Genomic DNA, 20,571 nt, shown 5'->3' on the forward strand with positions numbered 1-20,571 from the left:
GGCAGATCCACCTTAACGCTCGACCGATGAGAACGGGGATTTTGTTTCAGAAATGGATATGATGTCAGTCAGCACGGCGGCGTTCGCCCCCGCTGCAGCTTCTGGCTCCGACTTGCATTCGATCCTAAGCTCAACCGGTCCTGCCAGAGCAGCGACGTCCACTTCCTCGCTCAACTCCCTGAATGACTACACGAACTATCCTCTCATCCGTCAGGGCGATCGCACGTACTTGCGCGACCCCGAAAATCTGTACCCTTTACCATGCGATCTCCCGGAAATTCATCGCCAAACCCTGCGCTCTCTAATGCTGCTGCGTGTTTTCGGAGGCCCCTTCTGCAACCCATACTTTGCCGATCGCCCTCCCCAGCGTGTGCTCGAGATCGCCTGTGGATCGGGTCTCTGGTCAAGCTTGTCTCATGACTATTTCACCCGTCGTGGCGCTCGCAATGTTGCTTTCCACGGTATTGACCTCGTTTCCTTAGCACCCGACTTGCGCAAAAAGGGTGTCAATTGGCAATTTAAGCGTCATGATCTACGGAAGCCTCGTTTGCCTTTCCCCGACGATTATTTCGATTTTGTTTTCATTAAGGATGCGTCGATGTGCCCCTCCAGTCCAGCGCTGCAGGCTTCCGGCTTGAGCGAGCCTTTACGAGTTCTCAAACCGGGCGGCGTCCTGGAAGTATGGGACTCCGATTCGGTGTTCCGATCATTGCTCCCCAATCCTGCACCTGCTCGCAAATTAGCATCTAGGGAACAAGAAATTGCGGATGCGACTGCTACCTACACATTTTCGCCTGCTACACCATTCACACGAGTACAGAACAAGTTCCTTCAAGACTACAATTCTTGGGCTGAGAAAGCATTCGACCATCGCAAACTCACTGCACTACCTTGTGCCACGATTGGACTTTCCTTTAACTCCGAGGTGGATGTCTTAGAGAAAGTGGATAGCCGCCGGATTGCTATACCACTAGGCGACTTACGGTGGGAACGAGAAAGCAAGGACTGTAGCGGCAGCGCGCGCAAGCAATTAACGGCAGATCAAATGTCCATCCGGCGCACAGCTCTTTTGACTGTAATCCAGATGATCGAGGGCATGGAGCCTATCCTCATGGAGGCCAGCGGGAAGAGTAGAGATGAATGGGATAGGTGGTGGACAGCCATGATGGCCGATGTGTTCCAGAAAGGGGGCCTTGCAAACGGCGAATGTTTGGAAGTGAGTGCTTGGTGGGGTCAAAAGAAAACCCCTAGCACGAAGAAATCATAGAAGTGTCTGGTTTTTTTTGGGTGGACGAGCAAAGAAAAAGCAGAAAAAGCAGAGCAGCCCGTTGCTCACTTCTTATTGGTGATACCCCATTTATGTTAATTTTCCATGTGTATACTTCGTTTCTGTCAAGGCGTGATATGTCTCATTGCCTTGCTGGCCCTAATTGTTTTCATAGCGCTGTTTCAACGTGCGATATCGCTTCAAGTAGTACCTGGTCGTTTTTCGTTAGTATAGACGGACAATGTTTCTCTTGGCAATTGCATGATAGATGAATAATGATAATTGACTGGGAAAGGGCTGAGACAGCAGTCTTAAACAAGCTTGTCTGTTACCATAGACTTGGTAGGATCACTGTGATCGTAGATGGTAATCGAAAGTTGCTGAAGGGGGCGAAGTCAAAAATTTTAAATTATGAGGAAAACTCACAGTGCCTCAATCTCTACAATCCAGCAGGTAAGCCACATTCAAGCTATTACCTTCTATTGAAGGGACATACCTTTCTTCACGAAATTCGCCCGTGCTATACCCTTCCGTATCTGCTCATCATCCCTCAGATGTGCCTGGCTGGCAAACGCCTTGTGCAATCTATTCCTAAAGTATTCATAGCCCAGTGGATAGTTACGTCCAAGAAAGAGTAACTCTATCGCTCACAAGATTAGCGCAACTCAGCATGCATTGTGGATTGAATCAGGAGGCTCCAGTAAAGCTACTATACAAACCTTTATAGATATTGATTACTTGCCGACGAAGTTCAGGGTTCGTCATTGTTCACCTACTTGAGCTCGAAGGAATTGTTGAAAATGAAGATCGAAGGAAGAGGATTGTGAAGGAGAAAGGTGTGTTGAGGATGCGGGATAAATGGGCTGGAGTTGATGTTTGCTTTACTTTGCTTGGCCGAAACTACCCGGTGACGTCGTAGCACGGATAACAAAAGCAGCAAACATCTTCTTCCTCTTTACTACTTTCTTGGTCATTACAAAAGTTATTTACTGCCAGGCCGACATAACCCTAAATTATGCTCAATAAAAGCTTGCAGCATGCTGGGGAAGAGTGGGGGGCGAGTTCCTGAGCTGCAGTTCCTAAATTCAATTTTCAGTCACAGGAACCAGTCAAGCTCACAGGGCCAAGTCGGGGGTCTCGAATTGGCCAAAGGGCTAGGCGGACTGCGTTCATCACGAAGATAACGAGAATATCTCTCCGACATATCCTTGTAGGCAGCAATTCGCTTGTCACTTATTTTTTACCGGCTTGTGCGAGAATTACAGGATCTTCATCGCCCATTGAAACAAGGTCATTAGGTCCGTACTTGAGGAGAAACCTGTTAATGCCATGCCCATATACAGCTAAGTCCACAATGACAGCGCCTTCTGGATGTATAGCCTTGTCATTGGCAGCCTGTCGGTGGTTTGGATCTTGGAGAGGGACTGCTGCTCTGACCACATCATGAAGGCCTTTAGACTGGACATTGGCCATTGGAAAATCTGGATAACTGCGACACCACACACGTATGGCCTGTATTATTGGTGTTTGTTAAATAGAGGTCAATAAAGCCTCTTGCCTGAAAACCATTGATTGCTTTAACACGGCCATCGATATCCTTCAGGCGCTTCCTGAACCAGTTACTGATAAGCTCGCTCTCTTCGAATTCCAGTATTTGGAGTTGGGACTGTTGAATTTTCCTGCACTTCAGCGCCGTTCGCACGACTCTCGTGCCTCTATACGGGAAAGCTTGGCAAAGGTAATGAAAGGTGGAATTATTCTAGGTAAACCGGGAGTATATACTGAAGTAGACTAGATTTGTTGCGGGTCTCCACACACACCTGATGGCAAAGTCCACTCTATCTTTGGAGGGAAGGATTTTGGAAGGAAAAGGAAAGATATCATTTGCAAGTCAATACGAATAATGTAGAACAGAGACAAAGGGGAGGGGGGTTCACTCGACAGGGATTCAAGGTAGAAGGGAACAATGTCTCAATGTGGTCTCTGCCGCCGAATTCTGACGCTCGGGTGGGTAAATTAATATATCTCCATGGACTAACATATTGGCTATTGATCTCGACCGAGTCAGTTGCCCCTACAGCTGAGGAACCTTAAACTAGACCCAGTCGTTCGGCGGCAAATGTGAAACACTGACTTCTCTCGCTTAGATCCATCTCAACCGCTATCACGACAATTACTGAGAACGCGTCATGACGATGAGGTGATCATTGCCGGATATAGTTAAAAACCCTGACCGTTGTCCTTCATGGTATCTCTGGATCCTGACTATCACTGGGGAGAGTTACTGCGCTATCCTGACCCTTATCCATCAATCGGCCCATAATGACCCCAACAGTTCCAAGCAGGATGTATCAAGAGAAGCTACCCGACTGGGTACCGTGGACGTAGGGTATCTACTATAAAAGCTGGAGTATCCCGAAGTCTGTAAAGTGCTGTGCAATTGCTGTCGTTCATTCTTTTTTTTTCTTTTTCTTTTTTTTATTTTTACATCCAGTCTTTCATTTTATCCTGTCGCTCTTTCAATATGCGCTCTATTGTTCTGTCTGCCCTGGCGGCGGGCCTTGCACAAGCTTACACAGTGACGAATGTTGGGTTGTTCATGTTCAAAAACATCGATCCTCTGGTGGTCCCTGGCAAATACACCAGCCATATGCACAGCTTCTTTGGCTCCGATGCTATCACTGCCAACACTAAAACATCTGAAGAGCTGCAGAAGGGCTGCTCCACGGCCAAGAACCCCAACGATTATTCGACCTACTGTAAGTATATTCGGTATCGCATGTGACTGCTGAGGCTTATGAATGCAACCAGGGGTTCCAACCCTCTACCATGTCGATGGTTCAAATTATACCGCAGTCCCTATCTTCCGATTCAGCGCCTACTATGTCGATGTCAGCAGTGCCGAGATTGCCATCCCCCAGAACATGAAACTTCTGGCGGGCAATGCCACTGCTACGTCCCAGGACGGCGTGGATGGCAACGCTGGTATCCAATGGTTCTGCGACAGTCAGGAAGGAGAGGAGAAAGACGACGCAGCCTTCCCAACTGAGACGTGCAAGTACCATCTGCAGACTCTTCTCCTCTTTCCCGACTGTGCCAACCCAGACACCCTGGAGTATGCTTACTCGGCCAACCCCAATTGGGTAGATGGCTATGGTGAGAATCGTTGCCCAATTGGAATGAAGCGTATCCCTCGTCTCCGGTTCTCTATCCGTTACGACTTGCGGGAAATCCTCCCAGACGGCTGGTCCGGTAGCCCTCCCTTGGAACTCGCCTGCGGCTCCTCCTACTGCAGCCACGGAGATTTCATCAACGGATGGCTTCCAGAGGCCGCAGAAAACATGGTTAAGGACGCTGCATCCAATGACCGCGAGTATTTCCAGGTCTCTGGTCCCAATGGAACGGGTGACGAGGGTTCCTTGTGCGATGCAGAGGATGCTCAGGATAGTGACCCTACCCACGGTACCAGTGATTACTGGGAGAGTGTGAAGATGATGGGTATGAGCAGGAACTCGACCTTGGTGAGGAGGAGTTTGTCTCGTCGTCGTCAATTTTAAGCGGGGTTTAAGTCTGAGAGGTTCGCCCACGTTCAAACCAGAGCAGCTATCTACCACATCTTCGAATAGAGATCGCTGGTCGACATCCTGCTTGTGTTTTGCAATTTCCAACTATTGTCGCTCGCTTTGATGAATAAATATTAAGATAAGTACTTGGTAGATTGAGTAACGAAATAATACTAGTAAACCTAGGGATTTTCACACTATTCTGCTTCGAGCTACTTATCTCTCTCGACGATGTGTAAGTGGGGACGGTGAGAGTCCGGTCATTTCTCCATCTGAGTAGCTTAGCACATATTTCTCACCAGCTTAGGTTATGCCAAAAACAAAAGCTGAGAAGTGAAATGGGTTTACCATATAGAATCAATGCAATATACAGTGGTCCATATGAAACTGGATTTGGTGTTGGAGAAATGGCACCGTGAACCAAGAAATACTTCCCGAGCTGCCTTACGGAGTATATTGGGGTTGGGGACCCACCCAACCTAGGCCTACTCCACAACTCCCATTGCCGGAGTTGTAACCGGAGCATCCCAAAACATCTCCAACCACAACGTATCGACGCCCAATTGCTTGAAAATGACCCCGATTCACGCATTCAGAAGGCATTGCTTTACTGCACTTACTTCAGAACACTCGTCCCTTTTTACTCGTACCCTATCGACATCAGCCCCTGCAGCACGAAATGCCGATTCATCCAAAACTGCCGCACCCCAACCCCACAAGATCGACCCCCGATGGCTTACCATGACAAAGAGGAGATTGGGCAGGTGCATGATGTTTGGCCTAAAGCGACACAAGTTCAAGAAGCCGGAGAGATATTGCAACAGATTGCGAGGGATTGGCGTGAGTTGATAGCTGGGAGTGAAGGTTACTTAACAGATGCGACAAGACGGGGCCTCTTCCGGCAGAGCGTTGCTTGGGGAGAGATGGTAGGGCCAACATACCTTATATCTGGCATAATGTACTTGTGCTAATACAGGACGTCTGTATGGATCACAGGATACCATGGTACGTTGATAAAGCCCATATCAAAACTATGTGACTATTCGGTACATTGGCTGACTTCTTCTCAGGGTATGTATCTGCGTCAATAGTGTCGCCTTCGTCGCAACTCCCAAGTCCTAACTATTCTGCTTAGGCCATGTTAATAATGTCACCTACGTCCGATACGCCGAAACTGGCCGGGTATACATGACTCGCAATTTTGCCACACATATAGATCCGGCTCATAAGAAAGAATGGATGAATATTGTCGGAAATACGGGGATTGGAATCATTCTGAGGAGCATCAAGATCGATTACAAATTCGTGCGACCCTCCTCAACCCCAAGTACGATCTCATGTTTGCTAACAGAGAGGGTCTCCCCTGCAGCCCATGATATACCCCGATGAGGTCACGGTCTATCACAAAGTAGCACATGACCCATCTTCTCCTCATTCGCACAAAGACGCATTCAATCTGCAGGCCGTAATTATATCAGAAGCGAAGCAACGACCAGCTGCCCGTGTCCACGAAGACCTGGTAATATACGATTATAGGCGTGGAAAGAAGGCCGAGATGCCACCATTTATGCTGGAGCAGTTCAAATCCACCTGGGAGCTTCAAGAGAAGGCAAAGAAATTCTGGCAGCAGCGGATCCTCGATATCGAAGCAAGGGTGCGAACGTTGGAAAAGGAGAGTTGGGATCGTGAGGACGCCGTCGAAGATACAGGGTCCGCAAAGAAATAAAATTTCCCCTGACTTGATGTGGTCCAGCGTTCATACAGTACCTTGCTTATATTTCAGCAGGATATATGTACGTAACCGCTGTACACATGCGTATATATTAAAGTTTTGTCATTTTGTATTGTATCGTACGTACAGAGGAGCCACATGTATCCATCGGAAACTAATACGACAATACAAGATCTGTAATCTATCTTCTTCAGGTGGCGGTGTTCTTTCCGAGCCAAGAAAAAGCTTGCTCATCAAGTGGCCCAGTAGGCCTCGGTATTCTAGGTAGGTAGGTTCCTGTAAGTAGGTAGCCTCCCTATATGACCAATCTAGCGCCAGGCGAACTGTAAAAATAAATTGCTGTACAAAAAGCTCCCTAAAACCATCGACTATTACCTTCGTACGTAGCTCCCTTCACGTACTCTCGCCTCTGGCATCGAAAACAAGAGAATAGTAGTTCGGCCCAGCCCCGGCCCTTGGCTCGGGCCCAAGCCGAGTAAAGACCCTTTTTCTCCCCAGGGACGCCCACTGATTGGTCCCATAGGGAGAAATTTTATAATTTTATCTAATAGCATATAGAAACACATGTGTCAATTGCCGGCTATGATGCCTGAAAGCAGATTTTTGCATCGTATGACAGTAGTGGTACCCGATTGGGAACAATGGGTCAGACTTTTGTAGTGGATGCGCTGGAACATCTTGAGAGGGGTGCATGCTGGAAACGTGATTCTGAGCCAGGGTTCCCTGGTCCTCAAATTGTGAAATGATCGACAGCCTAAAGCTAGTTGCTAGATGAAAGTCAAAACAGGAAGTTCTGCCACCGGTCGAAAAAATGTCGGCTCTTGGCGTTTTTTTTAAAACGGGTATGGAATGCGGTAGTGATTATTGTACTGATGTGGCTGGATGGCTTGTGGCAGTCTCATTTTATTATGTCTTAGAATTATGTATTCGATGCCTGGCTTCTCTATTGTATTACGTGTGCTGCCATCTCGCTAATTATGCTGTCAGAAACTAGGTTGGTTTTGCTTAGCTTACAGTATAGCATAAATATATGGTGATGTCCAATGGCCCCCATGACTACGTCTACTAGTAGCCAAATTGCTTTTATATTGATTGCTTGGTAGATTGCTTAATGCATAAATTCCGTAACTAGAACAATGTATAGTCGGCTACGGATTAGGTAGGATGCATATACCTCCCCAAGTAAGGATACCGGTTCGATACAACCTTACAATCATTGATATTTAGCATGGCTGTACATAGTATGTATGTACCTCATCTTGCGGGCCATTCTTTCTCACGTCATATTGCTATTAACCAGGTTTCTCCTTGACTATAGGGCTAGTATCCCACTAAAATCTCGACAATTAGTAGTGCTCCAAACATACTACTCAGCTCAATCTACTTGCAGCCCGTAATACAGACCACCCAGGCCGATACTAATGTTTGTCTTGGGGCCAGAAATGGATCATTGGCCCCCTATAAGCCTAACAATAAGCATGTTGCTTCACCAATGCGAGGATATCGAATAGATATTAGCTGGTTTGCTCCTTTGTTCTCGAAAGACTAGTGTCTTTCACCGACGGTCAGATACTAGTGGTTGTGGAGATGATATTATAGTTAGTATTCTGGATGGAAGATAACCGCAAAATTGTATACAAGAGTAGATTATAGAGAGTTGAGTTGAAATCGAATGATGCAGACATAGGGGAAGAATGCTGGGGCTGGGGTGTCCTGTTGGGGTTGCAGAATAGTCGCTGAACCTACGTAGCCCTGGTATGTAGCTTGTCTTTGCCGAACATACTTTCTCAAACGACAAGCTTAAATACTTAACCTTGGGCGGATGGTAGATTTACCTGCCAAGCAGAACTCCGTGATATCTCGTACATGGGGTATCTTCTTGTGTTCAAATACCCAACACAGCAGCAAAGCAACAACACAACTAGTAACTAGTAACTAGTACTGTACAAATCAGAGCGGTATTCGTAAGTATCATCTGACGGTAGTAGTCTTTGCGGGGCGCAATGGGCCCCATCACGCCAACGATTGGTGGAAACGTGAACGAGCATCCCCTTCCGGGTATAGAACGTCGATCATCCTCAAAATTCCACCCTAATCCAACGAATAACAGAGATACCAAGACTGCCCTAAGATGCTTCACCTGACATACTGCATGCATGATCCTCCTACGAGGCAAAGAAGAAGATTTGGGAAAGGCCACACACGACTTTGGGGAAAATTGCGGCATGAACAGCGCATTATCATATCTTGATCTCCCTTACAGAGGACATCAAGAGCTATGACGCTATGGATGGTGGAGCTTTGCCAAATCCGAACGGATTGCCAATGGTATTGATTGTATGGTGGTGTATGATGTGACCGAAGGATCCTACTTGACATTTTAGGCTAGAAGCAAAAACATAGGTATTTATTTAGGGCTTAAAGTATCCTGCCGCACGAAAATGAGACTGACCGGCATTCAAAGTCAGGCATTGTTCTCGGGATCTAAGTATACGTACTAGTAGTGCTCTATGCGATCTCATGAACAATCCCCGCTATGGTCGCTCCTATATCCTATAACGGGAGGCTCTCTTGGCCCATGATATTTGGTACTAGACGGGAGAGCCGTTAAATACCAATGGAGATATCAGGAATGATCGCCTGCGATGGACTAGCTATTCAATAAAGTTTATTCTGTACTAGACCTGGGGAAGTATGTTAAGAACCTTGTGATACAGGATAACAGATATCGTATTGCCGGCTTTGGGCAAATTACTGCATATCTGTGGAACAGCATATTTGGAACGTAATTAGGTAGGTTGAAAAACGCCCAAGTGTGCTTTTTATCTCTTATTAGTATTACTGTATATCTTTTAACTATACCCTAGGATTCGATCCTTGTACAACATACCGCCGGCCAAGAGTGATCCATCCGTCTTGCCTGCCGAGACCGTAAGTTAGCCGAACATTCCGCATGTGAAGTACAGGACAATTGCTCCCCACGAATAAATTACTCCCATAGAGCGCCCGGGGAAAAAAAAAAAAAGACACAATTATGTAGTATTAGCTAAAGATCTTGACGGCTCCTTGATCGGCAAAGCCGCAAATGTGATTTCCCTCTGCCGTTGGAGGCTTTTGTTATCTAGCGTTAGGCTGGCCACTGACCATCAACAGAGTATGTGGTATTCAACCCCGCAGGAGGCCGCACACAAACGAGGAGATCGTCAGATCATCCTAGATGATTATGCTATAATCCTAGTCCGGGTGGATAATGATGTGATGGATTATGAATATGCACGAGAGATGAGGGGTTTAACAAAGCAATCGGAAGGTCATGGTGCTCTTTCGACCTATATCATTGGCGTCAACATGATCGTAGCCTGTACACGTAGCATCCGGCTTACGAGGCCTCCCATAATTACAGTTCAAGATACGTTTTGATATCTCGAAGTCCCTCGAATCGTCCCCATTGATATTGGAGTATACTAGTAGGTACTTGTTAACAATAAAGCGTCGTGCTATCAGAGCCTGAGAGCCTCGGATGCGGTTCAGTGCTTGGGTGAGAGAATTCAATGTGGTGACTTTCAGAATTGCCATCCGCGGCTTGGAGTGGACTTGCGGACCGAGCTTTGTTGCCATGAATCAGCCTAAGTTGATGCAACAGACCGGGGTTAATCTGGCATTTGCAGTATACTGTCTCGGGTATGGATTTTAGGTCCATCGCCGTATGTACTGGATATGAAGTGAACTTTCACTGACATGAAAGAGCCCACATGTGTATTATTTTGAGGTAGAAGTATAGTTGTCCACCGAGGACTACGATGAGGTAGACGAGGATTCCTATATAGATAGGCACAGTAACAGCAATCAAATAGTAGATATCCGTCCGCATGGCTGTTTGATTTCCATGGTTGCTTGAGAGGTTCCATAAACATCTGTAATATCGGGTAGACCAAAAATAAACTACGGCAACCAACCAGATTCAATAACTGGTGTTGTATTGTATGGTAAGACCCTCTCTGATTTCGATACATACAAGCAGTGGATACCATACCTTCCGTACTGGGGCGATTAGGCGTGTTTTTGAAGACGGAAAGTAAGATTCCTGAGGCAGCCACCGGTGTTATGGTCGCCTTACTGCCTTATTCTCTTTCCTGACGATCAGTTCCAACCTTTCGTTTCGTCTTTTTCCCGCCTCGTCTATCCAGACCCAAAAGTCTACCAAACCTCATTCATTTTTCCTTCTCTTTTTACTCCCCCACCACGCCTTCTTACCCTCTCTTCTCATTATTCAATCCCAACTTCTCTTTTTTCTTTCCCTTTCCTTTCCTTTCTTACCGCAACCATTCCTCTTCCACCGCTTTTAGACCCCTCCCGTCATTCCTTTTCCTGCACACTTACTGCGTCGCCTCCCCTCCCTCTCTCTCTTCCTCCCCTTCTTTACCCGTGTATCTGATACTGCCTCGTCTTTACTCCCCGCCTGGTCCAAGTCCTTGGCTACCATCTGCCAAGCTGACTCGGACCTGGGTGTTAGGCTCCCTTGTCCATGCCACGTTCATCGGCTACGGCTAGGAAGAGTCATAGCAATCGGCATGAGAATGGCGCCGCCGGCTCCGGCAAGAAAGTGAACAAGCAAAAATCGAATGGACAACTGAATGGGAATGCCAACGGTAGCTCCGCCGCACCAAGTTCTGGACCCTCCTCTCAAGTCGACTGGCCTTCGTCTCGCTCCAATAGCGATACGGCAATTACTTCCACGGTAGCGACGGCAACAAAGGCTAACGGTACGACGGAGTGCTTGAAGGCGGATGGTAACGGACGTGGTTGTCTGAATGGATATGCTAAGGGTAACCCGGACATGTCTTACGGACAGGCGAATGGAGCGGCGGTTCCGCAGAATGGTGGCCTTACCGGCCAGGCGTCGCGTCGTACGGAGAGTTCCAAGAGGTCAGGCTCGAATACCTCGATTAACCCACTCCAACTGGCTTCGACTATCCTCAAATCCTGTCCGATGTACGACACTATCGCCATTCTGATTTTCCTCCTTCAGTTGCCGCCTATGGTCCTTACGCTGGTGCAGTTCTTGTTCGCTTCCCTGACGTTCATGCCACCAGGTGGTGCGTCTGCCGGCTCTTTGACATCCAATTTCGATATCTTTCAGGGTCCAGCCGGAACACCATCTCTCGGTACTATGATTGCAATGGATGGATTCTTCCTACTCTTCTGGGGTCTTTTCATGTGGACGTGGGCGCAAAATTTCGCCCTCGACTTAGCCCATGTTCAGGTCGCCATAACCCTAGGCGGAGGAGGGTCGGGGAAAAATGGGGGGGTTAATACCCTCTGTGTTGGTATTGTTCTTGTTTTGCATCTTATTCGAAGTAAAGGTATACAGGATTTTGTTATAGGTCATCTTCTCTCCGCGAAAATTATCAGTCCCGATTTGCTGTCGCAATACTCTCATCTTATGCCTTCCGAGTTCCGGCGCGCTGAACCGCAATCCTCTCCGAGCTGGATCCGGAGTTTACTTGCTGTTCACATCTTAGCGCAAGCAGGAACCGCAATGGCTAGGCGTTCAATGGCTAAAAATAGGGCACCGGCTCCTCCTCGAACTGGAAAACGTATTGATACTGAGGCATCTGCTGGCTCCCAGACTCAAATTGATTCTGCGTTTGAGTCTGGGACTAGTGTGTCTTCTTATATCGGTGCCGACGGACAACTTATTACGCCAGCAACGCACAAGGATGGTAGAGATCGATTGATTTCGGCGAAAAAACGCAGGAGACAGGCAAACCAGGTTCGGAATCGCCAACCGTTTTGGGCTGCGCTTGCAAGCACGAAAGTGACAGTTATGCGAGAGTACGAGCATTCTAGGGCCTTATCGAAAACTGCTCGAGGCCTCAGTATGACCGAGGAGGATCTTCAGGGTGTTTCTTTGGATGACGGTCTTGTTTGGATTACCGATGTTGATAGCTCATCTATCAAGTTTGCGGCGGGTGATCTCGTCTCAGATGATGCTGGGGTTTCCGGTTCTTGTGAATCTGGACGGTTGGGCGAAGACACGGAACCTTTCTATGTTTGCGTCAACGGCGCACTTTGGGCGACAGTCACGATTTGCAAAGTTCAGGATGCAGCCAAGGGTTCAAGTGTAGTACATTGGCGTGGTGAGATATCTGGTCTCGCCCCCAATTGTGCCTACACTTGCTCTTTCTTGCGCAGTGACACGGAGGAAGAGATCTGCGTCATGAGTGTGAAGACACCGATCGCAAATGACGCGGAACAAGGTGAGACGGCGTCTACCCTCTAGGGAAGCACTCCAGTAGTCTAACGCTTATCTCAGTAGTTTCCTCGGTATCTACTCCACCACAGCCATCCTATCGACCATCGTCCCCCACGACCACGCTGAAAAATTCCATCGTCAACGCTGAACTGAAACTCAATGAGAAGCGCACACGGTTGAGAAAGGCCAAGAACGATCATAAACTTGTCGTTTCAAAGATCAAGAAAGAGTTGGACAATTATAACCATCGTCTCCATAGTGGCACGGATGAAAACCGGCAGAAACAGCGCTCTTTGCAATTGGAACGGAATATCAAGCAAACGGAAGAAGCTACCGCTGTTTTGGAGGTCCAGTTGGATAATTTGGAGAACATCCCAGAGGAGGAACTTGAAGAATGGTCGGCAGAAAAAGCAAAGTACGAACATGAACTTGAGCTCTTTAATTCAGCCAAGGAAGATGTGGCCACCGCTCGATCGGCTGCTGCTCGTGAGGTGTCACAGCTAGAGTCTGATCTGACCTCTACGATTCAGAGACGAGAACGTCTCCAAGGTCGCCGCACTAGGGTTAATGAGCAGTATGAGCGTATCGTTTCTGCTAACGCACAGGGACTCAACGAGAGAGAGCGTCGCGCTGCGGAACAGTTTGCCAGAGAGCAGGACCAGGCCAAACTCGAAGCGAATTTCAATGAACAGTTTGCGAGCATTAGCCAGTCAGTTCAGGAGTATCAGTTGCGCACCAACCAACTTTGGCAACAGTGTGTGGCTATCGAGCAAGCTCTCCAGCAGCAGCAGCAGCAACAGATCCTCATGGACTCGGCGCCGCTCACTCCCGAGGGCAATTTACCTGGTACCAACCCCCTCAGCGAGGCACCCACCCTGTCCCTGGGCGCTTTGACAACGAGCGCTTCCAGCAACCGATCATTGCTTGGACTTAGCTTCCCGCCTTTGAAGTCCAGCCCTCTGCAGCATGCTTCGTCCCCCATTGGTCCCACGTCGTCCCACCCGACTAGTCCAACGCAGGCACCGTCGTACTTGCAGCACTTCCCGACCTCGCCTCTCATCAATACCGCCTCCCCCTTCGAATCGGACTTCATTCACCGTGACCGGTCTTTCTCCAATCGATCGGGCCACAGCAGTCTATATGGTTCTGATTTCTTCGATTCGAGCCGTCGTCCTCCCTTCCAGTTTGATCTGTCTGAGAAGGTTGGCGATAAGAGAAGGAGTTCCGGTTCCGAGAGCAATGCTCCAAACTTGGGTTTGAGACCAATCTCTAGTCCGTTCCCGAGGCAGGCAGCCGTGCCAGTGGAAGTGGAAGTGGTGGAAGTGGTAGCGGCAGTGGTAGCCCCAGCTCTGCAACTGGAAAAGGCCATTAGGCTGTTAAACACCTCCAGTGTGGTCGTTATGCTACTTGGTACTCCAAAATTACATGTGGTCCCCTTTCTGCTTGTGTTGATCGTCCGGCATGGTGCTGAAATCGTCTTGGTTTTCCCAGGCCATACAATATGTATCTAACCCTGCGGCTTCACCCTGGTTTTACTTCGCCTGTGATCAATAAAATCGTGTATCCTGTGTAGATTTTTCACCCCTACGTTCCGTGTGTACGTTGTGTTACGTAGCGTATTACAGTAGTTCAGCGCAACTGTGACCGAATTTCCTGCCCTAAACAGACAGTATGTAATTATGATTGCTTATCACGGGGCCTCGTCAAGTCTGGTCACTTCTATAACAACCTGCCGTTACAAAGTTTCGATCAGCGGACCAAAACTTTCGACGACGTGACTCCCTTCTAGTACCCTTCCCCCTTTAAACATCTAGACGCAGTTCACCGTCTTGCTAGATAGCTGCGGCTCTTCCAAGCGCAATGTCCTCCCACTCAAGAATCGACAGAGCGCCATCAACGAGCCGGAAGCTTCCAGTGACCACTTCAAAGCCCGCATCTCATCAACGTGATCGCTAACGTCCCTCACATGTTCAATGGCCTCTTCAATTCAATAAAGTGCTACTAGTTCTGTACTCGGGTCCAAGTCATGCCAGGTAGCTGCCAGTTCTTTTCGTAGTGTGAGGGTTTCGAAGTACGTCTGGACCAGTGAGTGGTCTTGTCATCGAAATCTTTCAATCGAATCCTGTGTCAAGTCTCGAGCTACACATTACATGGCGAGCCATTCGCTACTAACCAAACTTTATATGAGTGGTCTTTGTGAGTGACGTTTGTGCAGAACAGGACGTATTGGAAACTCGTTCTGAAGTCATCATATACAGTACGCTGGACGCATTTGAGAAGCGAAACAGCGTCCCTTGTTGACTGTTGACGATTAGAACATCCTATCCAAGTGAGACAGATGACAACTGGCTTCTCTTTTTTTGGCACACGGCCAAAACAGGAACAGACTACTTTCAAATCTTCTTCTTGTGTGGGCCCCATCGAGATGCCAATACAGTTGACCACTTGTGATCGCCCTCGCACCTATCTCTCCATGTAACTAGTATCTCGGGGCCTTCAATGAATGGTTTGGGGGAGACTTTCCTGCTCCTCATTGAACGAGACTCCTAAGGCTGGGTGTAGTATTTGAGTGCTTCTAGATATGACGTCATTCGTATGGATTCTGTTGATTACAAGGATATTTGCCGAGACCTTCTTATTCTAGGTGTATACGGAACAGACTAGTTACCTAAATAGCGTATCAGTTTAGGGTGTCTGATTGTATCATAATGTGCCGGTTGTAGTTTTTCAGGTATAACAAAAGCAAGGAGATTGGTGATGGTCTCACTTGTATCAGGATAATATACAGAATTGCCATGAGAGGAAAATATTATATACATAGGTGCTCGAACAAGCGTTATTTCTGAAGGTTCTAATGTCGCCCATGACATATAAACGCCCCCAAACGTACGGAGCATGGGACCCGAACTCATCTAGAACCCAAACATATGACCTTGGACGCAGAAAGCATCTTCGCCCTGAAACTCAGAAATAGCTATGCCCAGCTGCAAGTCTAAATCTCATGACCCATTTCCCAAAAACGGGTGTTGGCATATGTTAAACATAGATCGGTGACGGAGTGCGCATTAGCAATCGCCTCTGGACTCGTCAGATGCTCTGAGAGGACCCTTACAACGGTCCCGACCACAATAGTATGGTCGTTAACTTCAATCTCTTTCGGATGAAGTTGGCATTCAAACACGAAAGGAATATCTGAGAGGGAATCCCCCTCCGGTGCATCCGCGGCTTCCTTCCTCCGGAGCAGCGGGAGCGGTCTGGGGGGAGCCTCCCCAGACGCAGAGGTATGCGGTACGAATTCGAAATCGCCTTTCCCGCTTGCGATGGACAGGTTATGGTTGCCTTTGGAAAAGTCCCGAGCAAGGGCTGCTGTCGTCTGACTGGGGGCTAATAGGTGGACAAGGAATCGTTTGGATGACTGGAGCGCCGTCAGGGTCTCGGATGGTCGTCGTACATTGAAAGAGATAGCCGGATCCGGGTTCAGTGTCACAGTATTGAACGATGAAACGGTCATTCCGCGGAAGGCTTTATCGAGAGGCTCATGGGGGTCTGTGGCTGTGATAATGGCAACGGGGTAGGGCACTCGTCTCATCAACAGGCGGACTTGGTCTGATAGAGAGAGTGTGTGATTCCCGGTATCAGGAGTGTCAATTTCCTTGCTGGGTTGAGGCCTTGTACTTGGAGATGTCGCTTCGGCGCTGCTGATTGTTCTCCTGGAGTGCCATTGTTGTGCTCGGAGAGGCAGATAAGTAGTAGAGCCACACTGGAACCCTGGACCGTTAAGAACGATTAGCAAGGAGTCAGCGACGGAAGAGAACACTCAAGTCCCACCTTTAAATTGGCTCACAATCCGGTTCATAGAAACCGCAGGCCGAGAGTATGAAAGCTTCATTCCGCCGGGTGAAGAGCGGATAAGCTCAAGGGCTCAAGGAACGACGGGTAACAAAACAGGAGATAAACTGGGGACAAAACCATGGAATCCCTCCAGAGTCATCATGAACCTCTAGAGAATATTGTTCCAAAAACGTTTCAATTGACGAGCATTCTTGCGAAATGCGCGACGAGACAACTGGAGAGAGACAAATGCTCAGATTTCCCCGAAAAAGAAAAAGGCATCCCGTTGATGCTTACGTAACGGCGTCCCGATCCGCCAAATTTCTTGAGAACCTCCGATAAACTGATTCCCGCCGAACAGCCATTCCAGATTGATTCGAGCTCGACCTGATCCCTATCCTCCCGGTCCGCTTCAATTCAGTCCGTCTGTTCCTCTACTTCCCAATGACACTCAGCATCCCGCTCCGCCGCAGCGCGGTCACCGCTGCCCGGGTCCAGACCTCCACCACTTTCATCTGTTCGCAATGCCGCCATGCGACTCTCCTTCGACGCCCTAAGCGTCCCTACACCTTCACTCAGCTCATCACTCTGTCGGACGGCAGCACCTTCACTCACCGCACGACGTCTCCCGCCCCTGTCTATCGCTCCACCCGTGACACGCGCAATTCCCTACTGTGGAACCCATCATCGAGCAAGTTGATGAATGTCGAAGAGGACGAGGCCGGTCGACTGGCAGCATTCAGAGCCAAATTCGGACGGAGCTGGGACGCGAATACCCCTACTGAGGCCGAAGCAAACAACAAGGCTGAGCAGACGGATAAGCAGGCTGAGGCTGCGGCAAGAGCCGCTGCTGAAGAGGAGGAAGAGGATAACTTGCTGGACTTGATCAGTTCGTTCGGTCAGGAGGAAGGTCAGACATCAGGGAAGAAGAAGAACTGAGTTATGTCGGGACTATGGGGTGTTTCTGTATAATTTACTCATCGTTTATGGTCTACATCTTTTGAAGCTTTCATGTACAGTACATCATACTATTTGGTTGGGATTCTAGCATTGAGAGTTCGTGTGCCTCCAGGTTGCCTCTTCTACCTTTTCTTGATAGCTTTAGTAACTTGTGAAGTTTGCATGGGCGTGAGTCACCATCTATTGGTCGCCAGAGGAATATTGAAGAAGCGAGGCGATAAGGTTATCAAGGGAGAGAAGTCATTTCGAATTAATTCCGAGTTACTGGTATCGATACATTGTTAACGCAGTAAATCCGACTGCAAAATTGAAGGAGACTGCCATAAATTCAGGAAACAAGTCGTGCACCACGCCACATCGTAACAATGACTAGCACCTGTCGGTTGACCGATGAACATGTCAAATGAGGAATAAAGGGGACGGCGGCCTTCCTGTGGTACAGGGCAATCAAAGGTCATGGAGGTAATATGTGAGCGCCTACGCTTCATTCTCGGTAGCCGCGCTCGAGGCAGCTTCAGTAGTCCCCTCTGGCGCCGACTCTGCGGGAGCATCATCCCCTACAGCCGCAGGGGCATAGAAGGGGTTACCTTCTTCACCCGCATCCAGTTGCAATAGGAAGGTCTCCCAGAGCTCGATGAGCTGTGGAATAAAAGTATCAGTAACCAAAGAAGTCTGTTCATTAAGACTGCGTTTACATACCTCCTTCTGGGCTTCAACAGCGCTTTCTAAGAAGGTTTCCACACCAGACTTGAAATCCTCCACCTTTTCCTTTTCAAAACGCTGCAGCTCATTCCGCATTAGCCTTCCCATATCTTCGAACAGCAGCCTCGCCTGATGGACCTTGCGTTCCGCATCGGCCACATCGGCATTGACCTGATTTAGGCGGTCCTGCTGTGTCTTTCCTTGCCGGAGAAGCTTCTCTTGCGTATTCTTGCGTTTTTGCATTTCTGACTCAGCTGCATGCCAGCTGTGGAACGCCTTCTGCCGCTGAGAGAAGGCTGTCTTAACACTGCCAATCAGACGGAGATATTCATCGATGGTGATGCCGAGCGTGAGGACATCCTGCTGGGCCTGGCGCTCATATAGTTCCTTTATGCGCAACTGTAGGTCCGAGAGCCCGTCGAGAGGGGAGGAGAGGGCGGGAGATAGTTCAACAGCTGCCAGCGCATGGAGGGATGCCGAGAAATCCCCAGCAGCTTCTGCAAGTCCCTTCCGTTGTGCAACTACGGTGTCAATAGATTTCATCAGGGCCTTCAGCTGATTCTCCAAGGCATCCAAGTAAACCTTTCGATCATGGAACCACTAAGGTGATGGTTAACCTGGCGACTCCACAGCACCTATTGAAGACGGACTTACATCATCATGCTCAACAAACTTAGACCCTCCGCCCACGTTGATACCGAAGGAGCTAAACATACCCTTGCTCTGACCCAGATCCGGTTCCCTATTCTCCTTGTTCTTGATATCTAGATTAAATGTTTCGCTCTCAAGGAAAATCTTCAGGTCCCCATCATGCTGAAGGATAGGGTGCGCGGCAATTTTGTTAAGCATGCGCTCCAGCGCGGCCCTTCTGGATTCAACGAAATTAGTATCGAAACGGCCAACTGCCTGCTTCTCTGGAGGAGGAGGGACAACGACGCCAGGATTGTTATTATGCATTGAATTGTAGAGCCAAAGGAAGTCACGGTATCGGCGGCTAACGGCAAATTCGGGCTGGCGATAGGCCTTAGAAGATGTCTGGATCCAGTTTCAGCATATCAAAGCAGTCCCAATTCGTAAGCACGGAGGGTTTACCTTAGTTCGGACTTGATAAACAATATGACTACTCGTTAGATCTCCCACTTTGTGGGGGTCACCGACGGTAATCTCAAAAGTCGGTTTCGCTGCCTTCTCAATACTAATGCTAGGCTCCGATTGTCTCTTCGAGCTGTCCGCGTCGCTTGGTGGTTGTACAGGAGGAGGGTTCCTAAAACCCGCACCGTCTTCTTCAAGGTTCACAGAATCGACCATGCCAGCGCCACTAGATGTCTGAGACGCAGATGATGTGGGCCGAACATTGCGCGCAGTAAATGCTTCCTTCTGAGGCGGTACAGGCGCTTGCTCGACCACTGCAGGGCTAGTTTCGTCGGCTTTGTCCCCGAGCGGGCCAAGCGGGTCCAGGGTATCGTCCACTGCTTCCAATTTTGTCGCATGTGCGCTAATCTTGCGGACACCTCGCGGACCGCGCCGTACGGGAGAACGAGGACCGGTCGAAGTGGTTTGTTGTGACGTTTGTTCCGGGGCTGCGGGATGATGCGGTTAGGAGGTGGGCTGCCACAGGGATCTAAGTTCTGGAGAGAACGCACTGGCATCTTCGGTTTCTGGCCTTGACGTACCGGTGGACTGCGAGGGAACATCTATACTTGGGGTTAGATATGTCGAATATGATGCGCTTGTATTGTTCATGATTGCCAGCTTACCGCCCCACGGGGAGTCACCTGTGTCCAGATCCATGAGGGAGTGATTGGATGGATTGCAATTGGTGGGGAAGATTAAAGGGCGTGGGTATCAATTGGAAATCGACGATAAAAGCGTCGGTGGGGAGAAACGAGGGAAACAAGGGAAATCGGGGTGGTGTCCTGAGAAGAACGCAGTTGATGTTGATGGAGTCGGAGAAGCGACTAGTAAGTTTAAGTTGGACAGATGATCCGCGCCGTCAAGACTGGGAAAAGGCCAACCTTCGTCACCCGCCAGATTAGGGCTGCCTTCCTCCCCCGCTGTGTCACTGCCTGAATCCACCTTTTTAGCTCCGTCCTTGTCTTTTTAGAATTTATAGTTGGTATGGATGTACGACAAACGTTTCGAAAGGGGTTGCAGTCGTGTTAGGTAATCAGTTATGATGTTAGCCTAGTTAACTAACTAACGGGAGCTACTGGTTGGAATATATTTAAGCGTGGTTGTCCACATGCATACGAGTGTGTAC

At 48.7% G+C, this 20,571-nt stretch overlaps 7 protein-coding genes across 7 annotated transcripts; 4 read left to right on the top strand and 3 right to left on the bottom strand.

Moving 5' to 3' along the window:
* Positions 1-52: 52 nt before the first annotated feature.
* ANOM_001030 (class I SAM-dependent methyltransferase) lies at positions 53-1,267 on the top strand (the record flags this gene model as incomplete). Its single annotated transcript, XM_015546288.1, has 1 exon — positions 53-1,267. The coding sequence occupies one exon, from the start codon at positions 53-55 to the stop codon at positions 1,265-1,267; it is 1,215 nt and encodes a 404-aa protein (XP_015411351.1).
* A 479-nt stretch (positions 1,268-1,746) lies between these two features.
* ANOM_001031 (LYR motif-containing protein 5A) lies at positions 1,747-2,032 on the bottom strand (the record flags this gene model as incomplete). Its single annotated transcript, XM_015546289.1, has 2 exons — positions 1,747-1,913; positions 1,978-2,032. 2 exons carry the CDS (start codon positions 2,030-2,032, stop codon positions 1,747-1,749), a joined length of 222 nt encoding a protein of 73 aa, XP_015411350.1.
* Positions 2,033-3,791: 1,759 nt separating this feature from the next.
* On the top strand, positions 3,792-6,556 carry ANOM_001032 (uncharacterized protein; the record flags this gene model as incomplete). Its single annotated transcript, XM_015546290.1, has 8 exons — positions 3,792-4,026; positions 4,079-4,765; positions 5,017-5,065; positions 5,456-5,670; positions 5,717-5,756; positions 5,807-5,835; positions 5,966-6,135; positions 6,200-6,556. The coding sequence occupies 8 exons, from the start codon at positions 3,792-3,794 to the stop codon at positions 6,554-6,556; spliced, it is 1,782 nt and encodes a 593-aa protein (XP_015411353.1).
* Positions 6,557-11,087: 4,531 nt separating this feature from the next.
* Positions 11,088-14,329, top strand: ANOM_001033 (putative ubiquitination network signaling protein; the record flags this gene model as incomplete). The annotated part of the gene is made up of 2 exons (XM_015546291.1): positions 11,088-12,822; positions 12,879-14,329. The coding sequence occupies 2 exons, from the start codon at positions 11,088-11,090 to the stop codon at positions 14,327-14,329; spliced, it is 3,186 nt and encodes a 1,061-aa protein (XP_015411352.1).
* Positions 14,330-15,810: 1,481 nt separating this feature from the next.
* On the bottom strand, positions 15,811-16,823 carry ANOM_001034 (flavin reductase family protein; the record flags this gene model as incomplete). The annotated part of the gene is made up of 2 exons (XM_015546292.1): positions 16,647-16,823; positions 15,811-16,586 (listed from the first exon to the last, which is right to left on the bottom strand). The coding sequence occupies exons 1-2, from the start codon at positions 16,705-16,707 to the stop codon at positions 15,811-15,813; spliced, it is 837 nt and encodes a 278-aa protein (XP_015411347.1). The 5' UTR covers positions 16,708-16,823.
* A 270-nt stretch (positions 16,824-17,093) lies between these two features.
* On the top strand, positions 17,094-17,588 carry ANOM_001035 (mitochondrial 54S ribosomal protein bL31m; the record flags this gene model as incomplete). The annotated part of the gene is made up of 1 exon (XM_015546293.1): positions 17,094-17,588. One exon carries the CDS (start codon positions 17,094-17,096, stop codon positions 17,586-17,588), a length of 495 nt encoding a protein of 164 aa, XP_015411346.1.
* A 301-nt stretch (positions 17,589-17,889) lies between these two features.
* On the bottom strand, positions 17,890-20,271 carry ANOM_001036 (sorting nexin 1). The gene is made up of 6 exons (XM_015546294.1): positions 20,069-20,271; positions 19,955-20,005; positions 19,404-19,891; positions 18,966-19,346; positions 18,309-18,911; positions 17,890-18,248 (listed from the first exon to the last, which is right to left on the bottom strand). Exons 1-6 carry the CDS (start codon positions 20,100-20,102, stop codon positions 18,087-18,089), a joined length of 1,719 nt encoding a protein of 572 aa, XP_015411349.1. The 5' UTR covers positions 20,103-20,271; the 3' UTR covers positions 17,890-18,086.
* Positions 20,272-20,571: the final 300 nt, after the last annotated feature.

Source organism: Aspergillus nomiae, assembly GCF_001204775.2.
Source record: "Aspergillus nomiae NRRL 13137 chromosome Unknown contig00014, whole genome shotgun sequence".
Lineage (NCBI taxonomy): Eukaryota > Fungi > Ascomycota > Eurotiomycetes > Eurotiales > Aspergillaceae > Aspergillus > Aspergillus nomiae.

What these genes read in the sequence shown, in the direction of transcription:
- ANOM_001036 (XM_015546294.1), bottom strand. Translation starts at nt 20,102, where the DNA reads ATGGATCTGGACACAGGTGACTCCCCGTGGGGCG. An exon ending in TTTATCAAGTCCGAACTAAG is followed by an intron (nt 19,347 to 19,403) that starts GTAAACCCTCCG and finishes AACTGGATCCAG; the next exon opens with ACATCTTCTAAGGCCTATCG. An exon ending in AGTTTGTTGAGCATGATGAT is followed by an intron (nt 18,912 to 18,965) that starts GTAAGTCCGTCT and finishes CCATCACCTTAG; the next exon opens with TGGTTCCATGATCGAAAGGT.